The sequence below is a fragment of the Rutidosis leptorrhynchoides genome, chromosome 11 (genome assembly GCF_046630445.1).
Source record: "Rutidosis leptorrhynchoides isolate AG116_Rl617_1_P2 chromosome 11, CSIRO_AGI_Rlap_v1, whole genome shotgun sequence".
In the NCBI taxonomy this organism is placed as follows: Eukaryota; Viridiplantae; Streptophyta; class Magnoliopsida; order Asterales; family Asteraceae; genus Rutidosis; species Rutidosis leptorrhynchoides.
The window spans coordinates 125,796,371-125,811,417 of record NC_092343.1 but is presented as its reverse complement, the minus strand read 5'-3'; the positions used below and the strand labels follow the sequence as shown (position 1 = coordinate 125,811,417).

The 15,047-nt window shown below is 30.2% G+C and overlaps 1 protein-coding gene across 2 annotated transcripts; it reads left to right on the top strand.

Moving 5' to 3' along the window:
• Positions 1-300: 300 nt before the first annotated feature.
• Positions 301-6,908, top strand: LOC139877042 (transcription factor GTE1-like). 2 transcript variants are annotated; one of them, XR_011768435.1, is made up of 9 exons: positions 301-549; positions 3,052-3,275; positions 3,732-3,804; positions 3,991-4,215; positions 4,304-4,402; positions 4,551-4,609; positions 5,159-5,309; positions 6,001-6,129; positions 6,570-6,703. XR_011768435.1 is itself a non-coding variant. In XM_071864447.1 (8 exons), exons 1-8 carry the CDS (start codon positions 442-444, stop codon positions 6,753-6,755), a joined length of 1,125 nt encoding a protein of 374 aa, XP_071720548.1. In that variant the 5' UTR covers positions 301-441; the 3' UTR covers positions 6,756-6,908. The 2 variants fall into 2 exon arrangements, 1 of the variants encoding a protein (XP_071720548.1); XM_071864447.1 differs by lacking the exon at positions 6,001-6,129 and having other exon boundaries at positions 6,570-6,908.
• The last annotated feature ends 8,139 nt before the right edge of the window (positions 6,909-15,047 follow it).

Here is a 15,047-nt window from a genome sequence, read left to right as displayed (position 1 = left end):
TTTTAACAGAATCTCTGACTTTTGACCGGCGTTGACCCAATTTTTCCTGCATTTGACCTGATTTTTGACCGTTGACCGACTTATAAAAAAATGAAACGGGTCGAAACGGTTTAGTCATCAAAACGCCGCAACAAACGTCGCAACGGACGCTGTTTACAACATGGCTAAATATATAGATTCTATTGGTCTCATTATTATTTGAATAAACTTAAATTAAAAATACTCCGTATAAAATACTGTAGTTGATATATTTCTGTATGTATCTCTCTCACATGACAAGACAAAACCCCGTCACCTGATTCCGAACTTCCAAAACCCCTGTTCTCTCTGCAACCCAAAAGAAACATCTCCGGCCACACGTCACCGCCCTTTTACCGGAGCTTCATTTCTGACAATTAATCTATCCATCTCTTCATACTCAATCAAATCTCAAATAATCAGATGGAAACAGCAGACGCGCCTGTACCCGAAGTCCGACCCGAAGGTGAACCCAAACTGGTAGAGGAATTAGGTCAAAATGTTGATGAAATTAACGTCGAAGTTGACGAGGTATTTTATATTATTATCAATAGTCAATATTTAATTGATTTCGAATTGTTTGATTTTGCCAGTTTATAATGATGTCAGTCTAAAAAACTATATGAGTTGATGACGTAATCATATACTGATGACGATATGGTTATTACTCCCATTGTTGTGGAAGTAAATTTATTTATATAATTATTAAATTTTAAACGGCTTTGTCTTTTTGCTCATGTTAGTGCGTGCTTTTTTATAATGAATATACAAATAAATTATTGAATTGATGATAAGTGTGATCCATATGAAATTGATACGCTACTGGAAATTATGCATAATGATATTTAGGAAAAATGTTGACCTAATGTTGGAATGTGAGTTGTAATGAATTGTTTTGAAAAAGCCCTAATTTTAGGTCATTCATGAAAATGAATGAACTTTTGTATCTTTTTATTTTATAATCTGAGGTATTATGAATTTATGGTTGGTGTGAATTAAAGATAAGGTTAAGTTAATACTTTATAGAGCATATTAAAACTTTGATGGATACTAATACTATGCTAGATGATTCAACTAAGTAAGAGTTAGGTGTGTTTTCATAGGGATTGATATAGATAGTAGGTATTTATGTGGAAATAGGTAACATGATATGTTCGTTAGACAACTCCCTACAGCTAGTTACCAGTTGGTTACCCGCTCATTACCCGTAACTAACCATAGGCATGAGCTAGTTACCCGCCTTAGTTATCCGCTTTCACCATGGATTTAACGGAGGTATGAGGCTTAGTTATAGAATTTGTGGGTCCCAATGGCTTTTCATTGTTTGGACTTGATGCTTTATTGCTTGTACGTTGTATATTAAGAGAGGTATTGTTTTAGCCATGATAGGGAGTGTTTACTGCTTAGTTATGGGTTAGTTTTAGAATATTGGTGTTGATGTGGCACTGATGTGGAAGGTTAAGAGGATGAATAGTTTAGTTATGATAGGGAGTGGCCTTATGATTTTATGTTTTTTTTATAGATTGCATTTGATGGACGCGATATTTTGTTATTGTAAACATGTGGATTATGACCTTAATGTTTCCGTTGCTGGATTTTTTTATCGCTACAGTGACGTTGAAAGACATCCATGATGTAATAAATAGAATATGATGATAGGGATCTGAAATTTAGGGAGCATAATAAGCTCAACATTATAATTTAGAAGATCGTTGATGTAGCAATTAAACCTCATATAGATCAGTGAGTGGAGTATGATAAATTAAGGTATTAGAAATAACCCATTTAATGGTAGAATATTGTTACAAGTTTAGCAACAATCAGAGAAAATGAGGGATAATCGTGGAGTTAACTATCTGGTAAAGTTAGATCTTTTGTCGTTTACAAGCTCATTGAGAAAAGTCTACGTATAACCAACTAGTTGAATCCTTGATCCTAAAGTATGCAGTGTTGCACAGTTGGCTGAATAGCTGACTGCACGTAGTTCTTACTCATTACAAATCTTCCTTATTTCACGATTAACGCTAAGGACACTCTTAATGGTATAGGCAGTGTTGTAAAAACGGCTGAGACGGCCGTCACAACGGACTTACTTGTGTACCGCCGCAACGGACCTAAAATGGGTAAAAAAAAGGTCAACGATTAAAGAACAGTCAACAACAACAACAGTAAAAAAACAGTCGAGACGAGACCAAAGTTGACTATTAATATTAATATTTAATATATATTTTAAACATAAACATTATTTCAAATTAAAGGCAAATATATCAAATTAAACATAGATATTTGCCTTTAATTTTACATATTTTTGTTTGTGATGTTTATGCTTGAAAATATATATAAAAAGTCAACGTTGGTCAACATCCGTCTCGACCCCGTTTTAACCGTTGCGACGTTTCAAGGTCCCGACCGTCTCGACCCCGTCTCGCATCTTTTACAACCTTGAGTATAGGTATCACATGCAATGCTTGTAGTGATTATCTGCATGTAAATTCCGAATTCAGTTTAGTTGAATTTTTTTTTTATATTTTATTTTATTTTTTATATTATTTTTTTTTTTTTTTTTGGTTTTGGTAAAACTATCCCTTACAAGATAGACGAAATAGGTGCATCTGGTTTATGCGTTGGTTAGATGAGATAGACGAAACAAAAACCTTCCATTTTAAGTTGGTGAAGACAGAAAATTTGGCTATCTTTTAATTATCCTTGAAGCATCTGTATCTTTTCTTTTTATGAAGGTTATAGATTATAGATAGATTAAGCCTAGGATATTATGGACTGGCAAGATATTTTATCTTGAACTTCAGATGATTTAGTTCTTAAAAACCGGACTCATTTCCTATGTTGGAAGTATCTTCCAGTACATGATATGAATTCTAGGCTTCTAGCTATCTTTCAGCATGCATTTTTCTGTGTTCGTGTGTTGTTAATCATCCTGCACCACATTATTTATGTTGTATTCTTATCTCCGGGTTCAATATTTAGTTTGAATTTGACATGATATGATTTTGACATGATATAACTAATGTACAGCTTGAGAAAAGGTTGAATGAAGTTCAGCAGTTCTATTCAAAGACAAATAAGAAGCAGTCTATTACATCTAAAGCTAGTTTGATATTGAAAGACAAAGATAAGGATAAGCAGTTGACTAGTTTTAAAAGGCGGCAACAAGATGCATCGCGTAGAGAAGCAGCTGCTGCAAAAAGAATGCAAGATCTTATGCGACAGTTGGCTGTATTATTACGTCAGCACATCATATATCCTTTTAACTACTTTGCCAAAATCTTTGTCTATTCATAGTAGTGAAATTATTTATCTTTTTATGGATTTGTTTAGTGAATAATTTAGGTTAATTAATGTATAACCAGTTTTACCACATCATACTATATCCGATTATTAGGTATGGTCCAATTCCTTTCGACCGTTTAACCTTTCCAATTTATGGGTCCCATCTATATGATCTAATGATACGATAGCATATGCATACAATCTTGAGAATGAAGTAAATGGAACTTAAATAGTGTCAGACATCTGTGATTGTCTCGTTTAAGTTTACAATTACACCTGTATTAGATTTTTATGAATGATCATGTCTTGTTGTTCTTTTTCATTTTTATATCTCGGTTACAGTTAAGTTATGATAAAGTGTAATCCCGTTTCTAATTATGTAATGTGTTGCTATATTTGAATCCTTAACTATTTTTGGGTGTTACGGGACACAAGTGGGCAGGACCATTTATGCAACCAGTGGACGTTGTAGGGCTTGAATTGCATGATTACTACGAGGTAGTTTTTTACATTTATAAGCTTTACATTTGGATGCAAGTTTTGAATCTAATATAGTATTTTTCTTTGATTTTACCTGGCTATTTTAGTTTGTATTTTTTAAGTTTGTTTACTTTTAACAATCGGTCCCTTTATTTTACTATGCTGCATTACTCACGTTAAGTTGGTTTACGGTTCTCAAACTAGATAATTGAAAAGCCAATGGATTTCAGTACTATTATGGCTAAAATGGAGGCAAAAGATGGCACCGGGTATAAAAATGTCCGAGAAATATGTGCCGATGTGCGATTAATTTTCAAAAATGCTATGAAGTATAACGATGAGCGAAATGATGTTCATGTGATGGCCAAAACTTTACTCGCAAAGTTTGAGGAGAAGTGGCTACTGCTTTTACCAAAAGTTGATGAAGAGGTAACATTTAATTAAAGAGTACTTGGTGTAAAGTTTGTAATTTTTCAAGGGTTTTTTTTTTGGTAATATCCAAACTTTGTACTTGTAGGATGAAAGACGAAAAAAGGAGGAAGCAGATGCACAGTTAGATATGCAGCTTGCTCAGGAGGTTACTCATGCAAAAATGTCGAAAGACTTGCAAGCTGAAGTATGTCAAAATTTTACAGCTTTTTTTTTTTTTTTTTTTGTTTTAATCAGTTAGTGATCTGTTATTGCATTTTTCTAGCATTTTGTGATAATCTTTTTTAAAGATAGCGAGTTCTTTTTTTTTGTTTTTATTTTTTTATTTTTTTCAGCTTGCCGTGGTTGACAAGCGTCTTGAGAAACTTAGAGAAGTGGTGCTGAGAAATTGCAGGTCAGCGTTTTTACTATGATTATTTGCAATATTCAAGCATTTTTGCATCCCGTTAAAAATAGTTACTTTAGAACCAATGTTGCAGAACTCGGAATTATTTGGCAAGTGCTCGGTTTTTGCAACTCGGGGTACTCGAAAGTATTCGGTCAAACTTGGTCAAACTCAGTCAAAACTCGGGATTACTTGGAAAAGCGGTCAAAACTCAGTCAAAGTCAAACTTGGTCGACATTCGAGTACTTCCCGAGTTTCCAAGTACTCCTTAAAAAGTCCTTAAAAAGTCCTGACCGAGTACTCCCAAGTTGCGATTCTTGCAAGTTTGTTTAGAACAATTTATACATGCCAATTTTTGCTTACGAGCCTTCTGATTTATTTTTAATTCCATTGAAAAGAATAAGGCAACCAAACAGCTAATGTAATTTTCCTATCGTCTACAAATGGACATGGCTTAGGTTTTTAGGATCATGTCATGGCTAGTTCATTCAATTTAGCCAAGTAATCTCTTTATATTACTTCAGAATTTTGTACTAACTGTAGAATGGTTATTTTCAGGAAAATGTCTACCGAAGAGAAAAAAACTCTGATGACGGTTTTGACCCAGTTATCCCCTGAGGATCTGAACAAGGCGCTGCTAATTGTTGCCCAAAATAACCCCGACTTTCAAGCAAATGATCAAGAGGTTGACCTTGATATAGATGCACAGGTGACTCATCAATACTCTTTAACCACTTCAATTACGCACTGTTTTTTTTTTTTTTTACTAGAGATGGCATTTTCTGGGCCTATTTACATAATTTTTATTTGGTCAAAGAATGTTAAGTTAATAGGTTGCACACAACCTCCTCAAACACAGTGTTAAAAAGTACGGTAATCGTTGTATTAAATGTGTTCATTTATGTCATACTAAGAAGTGTTTGCGGGTCAACCCATCATGAAAGCTAGGATGATATTTCACAATTGATTTTGATAGATCCACTTTTTTTACATCTTTTCCTTGAATACCCTTGTATGTGTAAGTAATTGGTTGAAGGCGAGAGAAAATATGAATGGTATTTCGGGTAAGGGTTAAGGCTACTAAATAGCTTTATACTTTTATTTTTGTTCTAATGTAGGCTATATACCCAGAAAATTACCAGTATAGGTCACATACTTCCTAAAAGTGTTCTAATGTAGGTTATTGGTGACCGGTTACCCGCGTGTGCAGTCCCTGAAGCTAACAAACGTTAACAAAGTTGAAATTTAGGCGTTTTAGGATACGATTTCTTCATGAAAGTTGTTCTAATTCCATCACCTAACATTCGTGAACTAAAATCAAGACTTGAAAATTCGAGAAACGATCAATTGATTTGTTGACCAAAATCTCATAAACTTTGACTTTTCGATCTGCTGTTCAGTGATGAATTTTAACACGATCTGATGCAACGCGAAGCTTGAAGGAGTAATCAGGAACCTGAAACTCTATTCAATTCGATCTATGAATGCTTCTTGTTAACGTCCGTTAGCCCCAGGGGCTGCACACGCAGGTAACCGGTCACCAATAACCTACATTAGAACACATTTTGAAAGTATGTGACGTACACTAGTATTTTTCTGAGTATATAGCCAACGTTGGAAAAAAATAAAAGTATAAAGCTATTTGGTAGCCATAACCCTTTGGGTAGCTGTGTAAGAAATTGGCGGATCTATCAAATAGTGTTAAATATTATCTCCCAACATGAAAGTATTCATTTTGACAGGTCACTGAAATAAATAGCAGCAAAGCATCATGCTTCTCAATCATTTTTTATGATATAATTATGTGATATTTTTTATAATACAAAATGAACAAATAAGTGTTTCCAAATCAACCCAACTCAATTCAACACAACTCAACCAGTGTGAAAATTTATATACTTTGACCAATCACTAAAGAAAGTACTAGTGGAAGTAGCAATGTATCATGTTCTTATTTTGTATCATGCAGAGTGAGTCGACGTTATGGAAGTTGAAGTTTTTTGTGAAAGAGCTCCTACAGAACCGAGGTAAGAGTCCGACAAGCATTGATGGTATTACAGCCGTTAACACCAACGTTAATCAAAATAAACGGAAAAAGGAGACCAACGATGCAGCTGGGAAGCCTCCTCAGAAAAGGACAAAAAAGGCTTCGTAATGGCTTTTGTATCTTGGTTAAATATGTGATTATATGTGAATAATAATAACACATCCCCATTGACCTCATGATCAAGGTTAGCGTAACTAAGTTTGTACCTGAATATGCAGCTGGTTGTATGTTTGTCTATACAATTGGATTTTAGAAATTGCAAATTTATTGGTATCAGATGATTCAAATTTTACTGTTGATGTGAAAGATATTATGTTTTCATACATTTGTGTTTTAGTGCAGTTTACATCTAAAAGACCAAATATATGCCCAATGAAAAGAATTTTATACTTTGATACTCCATTATAACACTGATTCAATAAAACTATTTACAAGATTTGGATTACTATAATTAATAATTGATATTAAAAATATAGATTTTCAAATGTAAACTATTGTCTAATTATTACAGTAGAATTTAAATTTAAATTACATAACTGAGAAATCTTACATCAATTGATTGAGAGTAAAAATATGTTTGTGTAAAAAGTAACTAGTAACAATTATATTTACCTCAGTATAATATTTTAGGACGGTAAAGATGCTATCAAAACTAACAAGAAGCCGAAAAACAATAGAAAGGATTATTAGTTTTGATATTTTGTATAATAACCTAACGTACATGGGATTACTTTTATGTTCAGACATAAAAATTCAAATTATTAAATATTAAATAAACAAGTAATAACAAATACAAACAACTCCTTAACTCCACTTTACACTCTACGAGTAGTAGACGAGGGAAAAAGTTGAACCTTGAAAACTGAAAAAAAAATACGAGTAATAATAATAATCGACCACATGCTATATGCTCACTGACCATAAACAACGTAAACATACAATTTAAATGTACCACAAATATAAGCTCAAAAATACTGCATGCTCACACTGATATCTTACAAATTGAGCATAATACAACTAAGGTTAGATTCTTGATGTTCAACGAGGGCAACAGGGTTTTATTAGTCAGCCGACTAGTCAGATTTTGGGACTAGTGCGACTTGACTAAGCCCTACTCGGTCATATGTAGTCAAATCTGGATTTCACGGTTAAAGTCAGTTTATTCGGTTACGTTCATAATTATTAGGTTAAAATGGTTAAAGTTAGCCAAAAGCCAACTAGTCTCCATCTAAATCGATAGGTGGTCCCTACAAGGTCTCGAGCGACTAGTTAGCAATTAGCAACTTTGTAACCTTAGACGGAAGAAATCAAAAGTCATATAATAAGGCTCTGTTCCAGAGTTATTTAAGAGAGGAAATGAAATGAGATGAAAGAAATGAAGGGGAGGGGAGTTGAATTCTTCCAATTTGGAAGGAAGCATATGAAGGAAAATTGCACTGAATCATCACTTCACTTCTTTTCCTTTCTCTTCAAACCAAAACTCCAGGAACACCAAATGTTTAAATTTTCTTTTCACTTCATTTCCTTTCCATCTAAAATCAAACTCTGGAACAAAGTCTAAGTGTTAACAAGTGAACATTCATATAATTAATCTTCAAGATAATCTCAAAATATCACCTTACTATAGAATCACAATCACAATCACAATCACAATCACAATCACAATCACAATCACAATCAGAATCAGATCATTAACCGAAACATAAACACCAAAATCACAAAGCGATTTCACGATTTACAACGTTATCGATTTTATTACATACATTCCAATCCATTCCTTCATCAAAATACTACATCTCAATCCAACGCGCAAGCTGTGTAGGATTCACAACATTCGGAATACGAACTCCTGATTCGCTATTCATAATCAACGAATTCGTTATCTCTTTATACTTCTCATTCATATTTTTGTTCGATTTCGCTGCGGTTTCATCCAATCTGTAGTTTCCTAATAGTGTTCCTTTTGTTAAGTATTCATACGCCATGTATCCTGCTAATAACTTATTTGATGACGTCATCTCCTCTTTTCCTCTAGTAGCTCCTGCTGACGTCATTTTCGCTGAACCGGTAACCGTCGTTCGCGATGGTGGAGGTGGTGGAGGCGGCGGAGGTAAACGTTTCGCCGGAAAACTCGATTCACGATCCTTTCGTTTCAATCGTGATGATCCTGAATATGACGTTCCATAAGCTCGTTGATCGTTCATGTTTATGGCGGGAAATGTTGAATTTGATAATTATTTTGGAATAAAGGAAAGTAGTAGTACTCCGTATAAAACAGAGGAGGGGTGAAGATGTAAATAAGTGAAAGTTGAGGATTGAAATTGTAAATTAAGAGGAAGTTTAGAAAAAGGATAAAATATGAAATGAATTTTTAGGGTTTCAACGGGATCTGATAGATCTAGTAGAGACTAGAGAGGCGGTGGATATGAGGGGAGTGGTGGACGGCGGATGCAACGACGGGGGTGAAGTGAAAGATGGTGGAGGGAGACGGTGGTAGGGCGGAGATCGGTGGCGGAGAACTGCGTATGATTTGGAGGTTTTATACAGAGGGAAAAATATTATTATAAATACGTTGAGGGATTTTTTATACTCCGTAATATGCAATTCAGGTTTGATCAATTTACAAAAGTACCATTAGAGAAGAACGGTTTTTCTTTATTTATATTTAAATCCGAATAAAAATTAAAGAATTACACCCTACTTCGAAACAATTGTGGTATTTTTCGTGAATTTAAAATTAATTTCTCTAATGACAACCATTTGATTGTCATTAAAAAATAAAGTTTTCTAATGACAACCCTAAGGGTTGTCATTAAAAGATTTATGCATGCTAATTTAATTTGTACATTCAAAGTAACTACTCACTTTCTGAAAATAACCATCACTAAGTCAACAAATGTACCACCATTCATACATCAATTTTTTTCTTAAAGACAACCCTAAGGGTTGTCATTAGAAAATTTCTTAAAAAATTGGGACATACAAAAAAACACTTTTGTAACTTAAAAAAAGTCAACGACCCTTTAGAAATAACCAAGGTTGTAAAAGTCGCGAGTCAGGGACGCATCGTATAACGACCCGTCCTAATCCATCTGGACGAATACATTACATTTGGTTACATCGCGAGGTACTTGACCTCTATATGATACATTTTACAAACATTGCATTCGTTTTTAAAAGACAAACTTTCATTACATCGAAAGTTGACGGCATGCATACAATTTCATAATATATCCATCTATAATTGACTTAATAATAATCTTGATGAACTCAACGACTCGAATGCAACGTCTTTTGAAATATGTCATGAATGACTCCAAGTAATATCTCTAAGATGAGCAAATGCACAGCGGAAGATTTCTTTCGTACTTGAGAATAAACATGCTTTCAAGTGTCAACCAAAAGGTTGGTAAGTTCATTAGTTTAACATAAATAATCATTTCCATCATTTTAATAGACCACAAGATTTTCATTTTCAGTTCTCATAAATATACGTCCCATGCATAGAGACAAAAATATCATTCATAAGGTGAACATCTGGTAACCGACATTAACAAGATGCATATAAGAATATCCCCTATCATTCCGGGAAATCCTTCGGACACGATAAAACAACATAGAAGTACTAAAGCATCCGGTACTTTGGATGGGGTTCGTTAGGCCCAATAGATCTATCTTTAGGATTTGCGTCAATTAGTAGATCGATTTACTAATTCTTAGGTTACCAAGCAAAAGGGGCATATTCGGCTTCGATCATTCAACCATATAATGTAGTTTCGATTACTTGTGTCTATTTCGTAAAACATTTATAAAAATTGCGCATGTATTCTCAGCCCAAAAATATAAAAGGTAAAAAGGCAAATGAAACTCACCATACTGTATTTTGTAGTAAAAATACATATGACGTCATTGAACAAATGTGGGACTTGGCCTCGGATTCACGAACCTATATCATTTATATATTTATTAATATACATAATCGTAATCGAATAAGTTTATATATATATATATATATATATATATATATATATATATATATATATATATATATATATATATATATATATTAATGATATTATTTTTATATTACTTATACATATTTATTTTCCATATATTCCTTTTAAATAATAAAATATCTCTGTTATGTTATATGTGTTAAATATATATATTTATATATTTCATTTGTTAACAAAACAGTAGTTCTAATTATACTAGGTTACTAAAAATAATGTTAATAACATTAATAATATACTTATGTTAATAATTAATAATAATTTTATTAGTGATAATAACAATGATATTAATAATAATACTTGTAAAAATATTAATTTTACAGTTAATGATAGTTATGATAATGATTTTTAATGATTTTAATGATAATAGTAATAATAGTAATAATTTTAATATCTATAATAATAATAATAACTATAATAATTTTAATATTAATGATACTAGTGATAACAATAATAGCGATACTAGTCGTAAAAGTGATGATCTTAATATTAATATAGTTGTAATAATAATAATAATCTTGATAACAATGAAAATTCTAAAATGTGAGTCATAATACATAAAATTGATAAAATTATATTTTAAATGTTGATAATAATATTAGTATCAACAATAATAGTACTAATCATCATATTTGTATTCATAATTATGATAATAATAATAATAATAAATGGTAACTAATACATATTTTAGTAATACTAATAATGATAATGATAATAATTATAATACTTGTGTTAATAACAATTAATAATAATAACAATAATAATAATCATAATACTAATAATAATAATAATAATAATAATAATAATAATAATAATAATAATAATAACAACAACAACAACAACAACAATAATAATAATAATAATAATAATAATAATAATAATAATAGTGTATACCCTTAAAAGAGCTTTCCTAACAAAAAATGTCCCATACGAGACTCGAACCCGTGACCTCTCGAACACCCGACTGCCACCTTAACCATCTCGATGCTGCTTCTATTTCTGATTTAATACCCAGCTAAACTCTATATAACCCGTATCTTTGTATATTCCTTTTTTATCTTCTCCCTTTGAAAACTCAGTTCGACCAGAGGGACAACCAAATCAAGCTATTAGCAAGTACGCTATTTAGTTCCAGGATTTATTATGAAACAACAACAACCACAAAGTGATTGAATTTGATTTCATAACATAATTAAAAAGAAAAAAAGAAAAAAAAACTGCAGCAGACCCGTTGAACACTCATACGAACTCAAATTCACTTTTAAAGATTTAAGGAGTTTTAGACTATACTTTCAACATGAAAAAGTTTGCATTCCATTCATAGAAACTTTCTGGACGTTCAATTTGAATTGAAACATCAAAACAATTGTGAATTTTTGTTATGAACACAACGTTTGACTTTTTAGAAATTATGTTTGACTCGTAAATTCGAACTCGTTTTGAAAAATTGAGAGTTGTAACTTTTCATATAGATTCAATAAAAGGTTCCTAACAGAATTGTATCAATAGATTTTGAAAAATAAATCGAATTCGAGTTTTTGGCAATTAAAATCTCAAGAACAGAGTGTTGTCTGTTCTTCTGCCCAAATTATGTTAAATTCGATTAAAGGAAAATGGATTGAGGTGGTATTTGATAATAAGAATGAAGGAACTACCTCAATTCAATAATGTCAATAAATATCACGTTTGATTCCTAGTTAAAGTGATCGACAGCTTGTTATTGTCAGGAAAAAAAATAAAAAAAATAAAAGTAGATAAAGACCTACAACGGATTTTGTATTCTTCCTGTGATTGATTCCTAATTTGTACGAAATTGTAGAGAGGAAAACAAATTACTTAGCAACTGATAGATACACGTAACAGATTCTATGATTCTTTTACAAATATATATTTTATAGGATTGTTAGTAATAATTAGTAAGTATTTTATTTATAATAATATTAATTAGTAATTATTATTTTATTAATACAGTTTAATTAAATAGAAACACTAAAAATAATAACAATAGAAATACTAATTTAATAAATGATAAAAACTTTAGATTGTATTACTTTCTAATAACTAATATAATGATAAAGATAATAATTTATAATAATAATAATAATTCTTAATAATAATATTTAATAACAATATTAATAATCATCATAATATTTAAAATTAAAATTTTTATTATTAGTTATAATGATATTAACAATGATATCAATAATTTTATTATTAACTTTATTAATAACACTACTAATAATAATATTAATATTATTAATGATAATAATAATATTAATAATAAAATTTTTTACATATCTAATTTCGTTTATATTAATAGTACAGATATTAGTATAAATATTAACATTAATAAAATTAATGATCTTAATATAACATTTATACTTTGTTTTGTAATTACTTATAATATATTAACTTTATATTTTATTACTTCCGTGTTACTTATTCCATATAATAACGTATTTGGATATTTAACATTTATATATTTTTATATATTACAGTATAATAATTATTAATAGCAATCGTATATATATATATATATATATATATATATATATATATATATATATATATATATATATGATTTCATTTTATATTATACCAATATATATATATATATATATATATATATATATATATATATATATATATATATATATATATATATATATATATATATATGATTTCATTTTATATTATACCAATATATATATATATATATATATATATATATATATATATATATATATATATATATATATATATGATTTCATTTTATATTATACCTAATTATTTTGTATCATATTTTACATGTTTAATTCTATTGTTTATTTTATAATTTCAAATTATTATATATATTTACATTTATATATATATATATATATATATATATATATATATATATATATATATATATATATATATACATATTTATTTACAAACAATTGTTCGTGAATCGTCGGGAATAGTCAAAGGGTATATGCATTCATGAAAACAGTTCAAAAATTTTGAGATTCATTTTAATAGACTTTGCTCAACGTGTCGAAATCATACAAAGATTAACTTTAAATTTGGTCGGAAATTTCCGGGTCGTCACACATAGGTCGAGACCTAAAAAGGACGCGTCGGCCGAGTCGGGGACGCATCGGGGATGCATCGGTCGTTGAGCAACGTTGACTTTATTGATAATTTCTTAAATATATATTTATATATGTATAAAATAGTTGATTCTGTACCATAAATTTCTTAAATAAGAACTTGAATTTAAATACAATCAAACTTCAAACTTAATTAATGTTACCGAGTACATAATCAGTAAGGACACAGAGAAAAGAGTGGCCCAGAAAATGAAAACAAACCCTAATTTTAAAACATATCACATCTTGACGAAAATTTGAATGATTTTGACCATTTTTGACCAACTTTGACCGTCTTTGACCGAACTTTTAGCTTTGGCCGTGTTTTGAGTTGTTTTTAGAAAAAATGGGATGGAGAACCCAAAAAAACGACGCATCGGCCGACGCGTCGGCCAAGTCGGCCGACTTTTACAACACTGGAAATAACTATCACAGCTACCATTATTATTTGCACAAAATTAGGAGTAATTTTTAATGACAACTCTTAGACCTTGTTTATTTTTTTTTCTTATTAAGTCCTCTTATCTAAAACATATGTAGAGAATAAGTTACATATAAATTATTATTATCTGTTTTATGTGCTGAATAATCGTCTGAATTATTGAATTTACCAAACTAACTCTTCACATGAGGTATTTAAGAAAAAAATTACTATTAAAATTTAAAAAATGAGGACTTAAACGAAAATTCACATTTATTTAAATTTTTATTCATTAAGAGTTAAGACATGTCTTATATAACAAGTCACAAATAAATACCTTTCAATATCTTTTCGTATTAGATTCCTTACTATTAAGTCGGTGAGAAAAATTCAATATTCATTAAAATATGTTTTTTTAGTATTAGACAATGTTTTAAGTTTTTAAGTGTTAAAGAATTACTCATATATGTGACAATTATTAATTGTAAAATGATAGGTATTTAATTGGACAATATTTTTAAGTGTTAAAGAGAGTTTTAAGAAGTATGTTTAGAAAATTTCTTATATACACAGAACCAATAAATATTTATTGACTAATATTAATAAATAACATTCAGAAAAATAATAGATTTTGCTGTCATTCAATATCATTTTTCATTAAGATATTACAAATAAACACGTTAAATGCTTTATGATACAATTCAGCTATTAATCATCTAATCCGAAGTAATCAAACACACTCTTACTTTATTTAGTAATGTTTTATTCTGATTGTGTAACGATGAACACAATACAAACATTTTGGCAATAAGTGTAGATCGGCATAGACACT

Excerpts from the sequence above, each read along its gene's own strand:
- LOC139877042 (XM_071864447.1), top strand. The coding sequence starts at position 442 with ATGGAAACAGCAGACGCGCCTGTACCCGAAGTCCGACCCGAAGGTGAA. Across the intron at positions 3,276-3,731 it reads TTATTACGTCAGCACATCAT|GGGACACAAGTGGGCAGGAC; the intron begins ATATCCTTTTAA and ends TTTGGGTGTTAC. Across the intron at positions 4,610-5,158 it reads GTGGTGCTGAGAAATTGCAG|GAAAATGTCTACCGAAGAGA; the intron begins GTCAGCGTTTTT and ends GGTTATTTTCAG.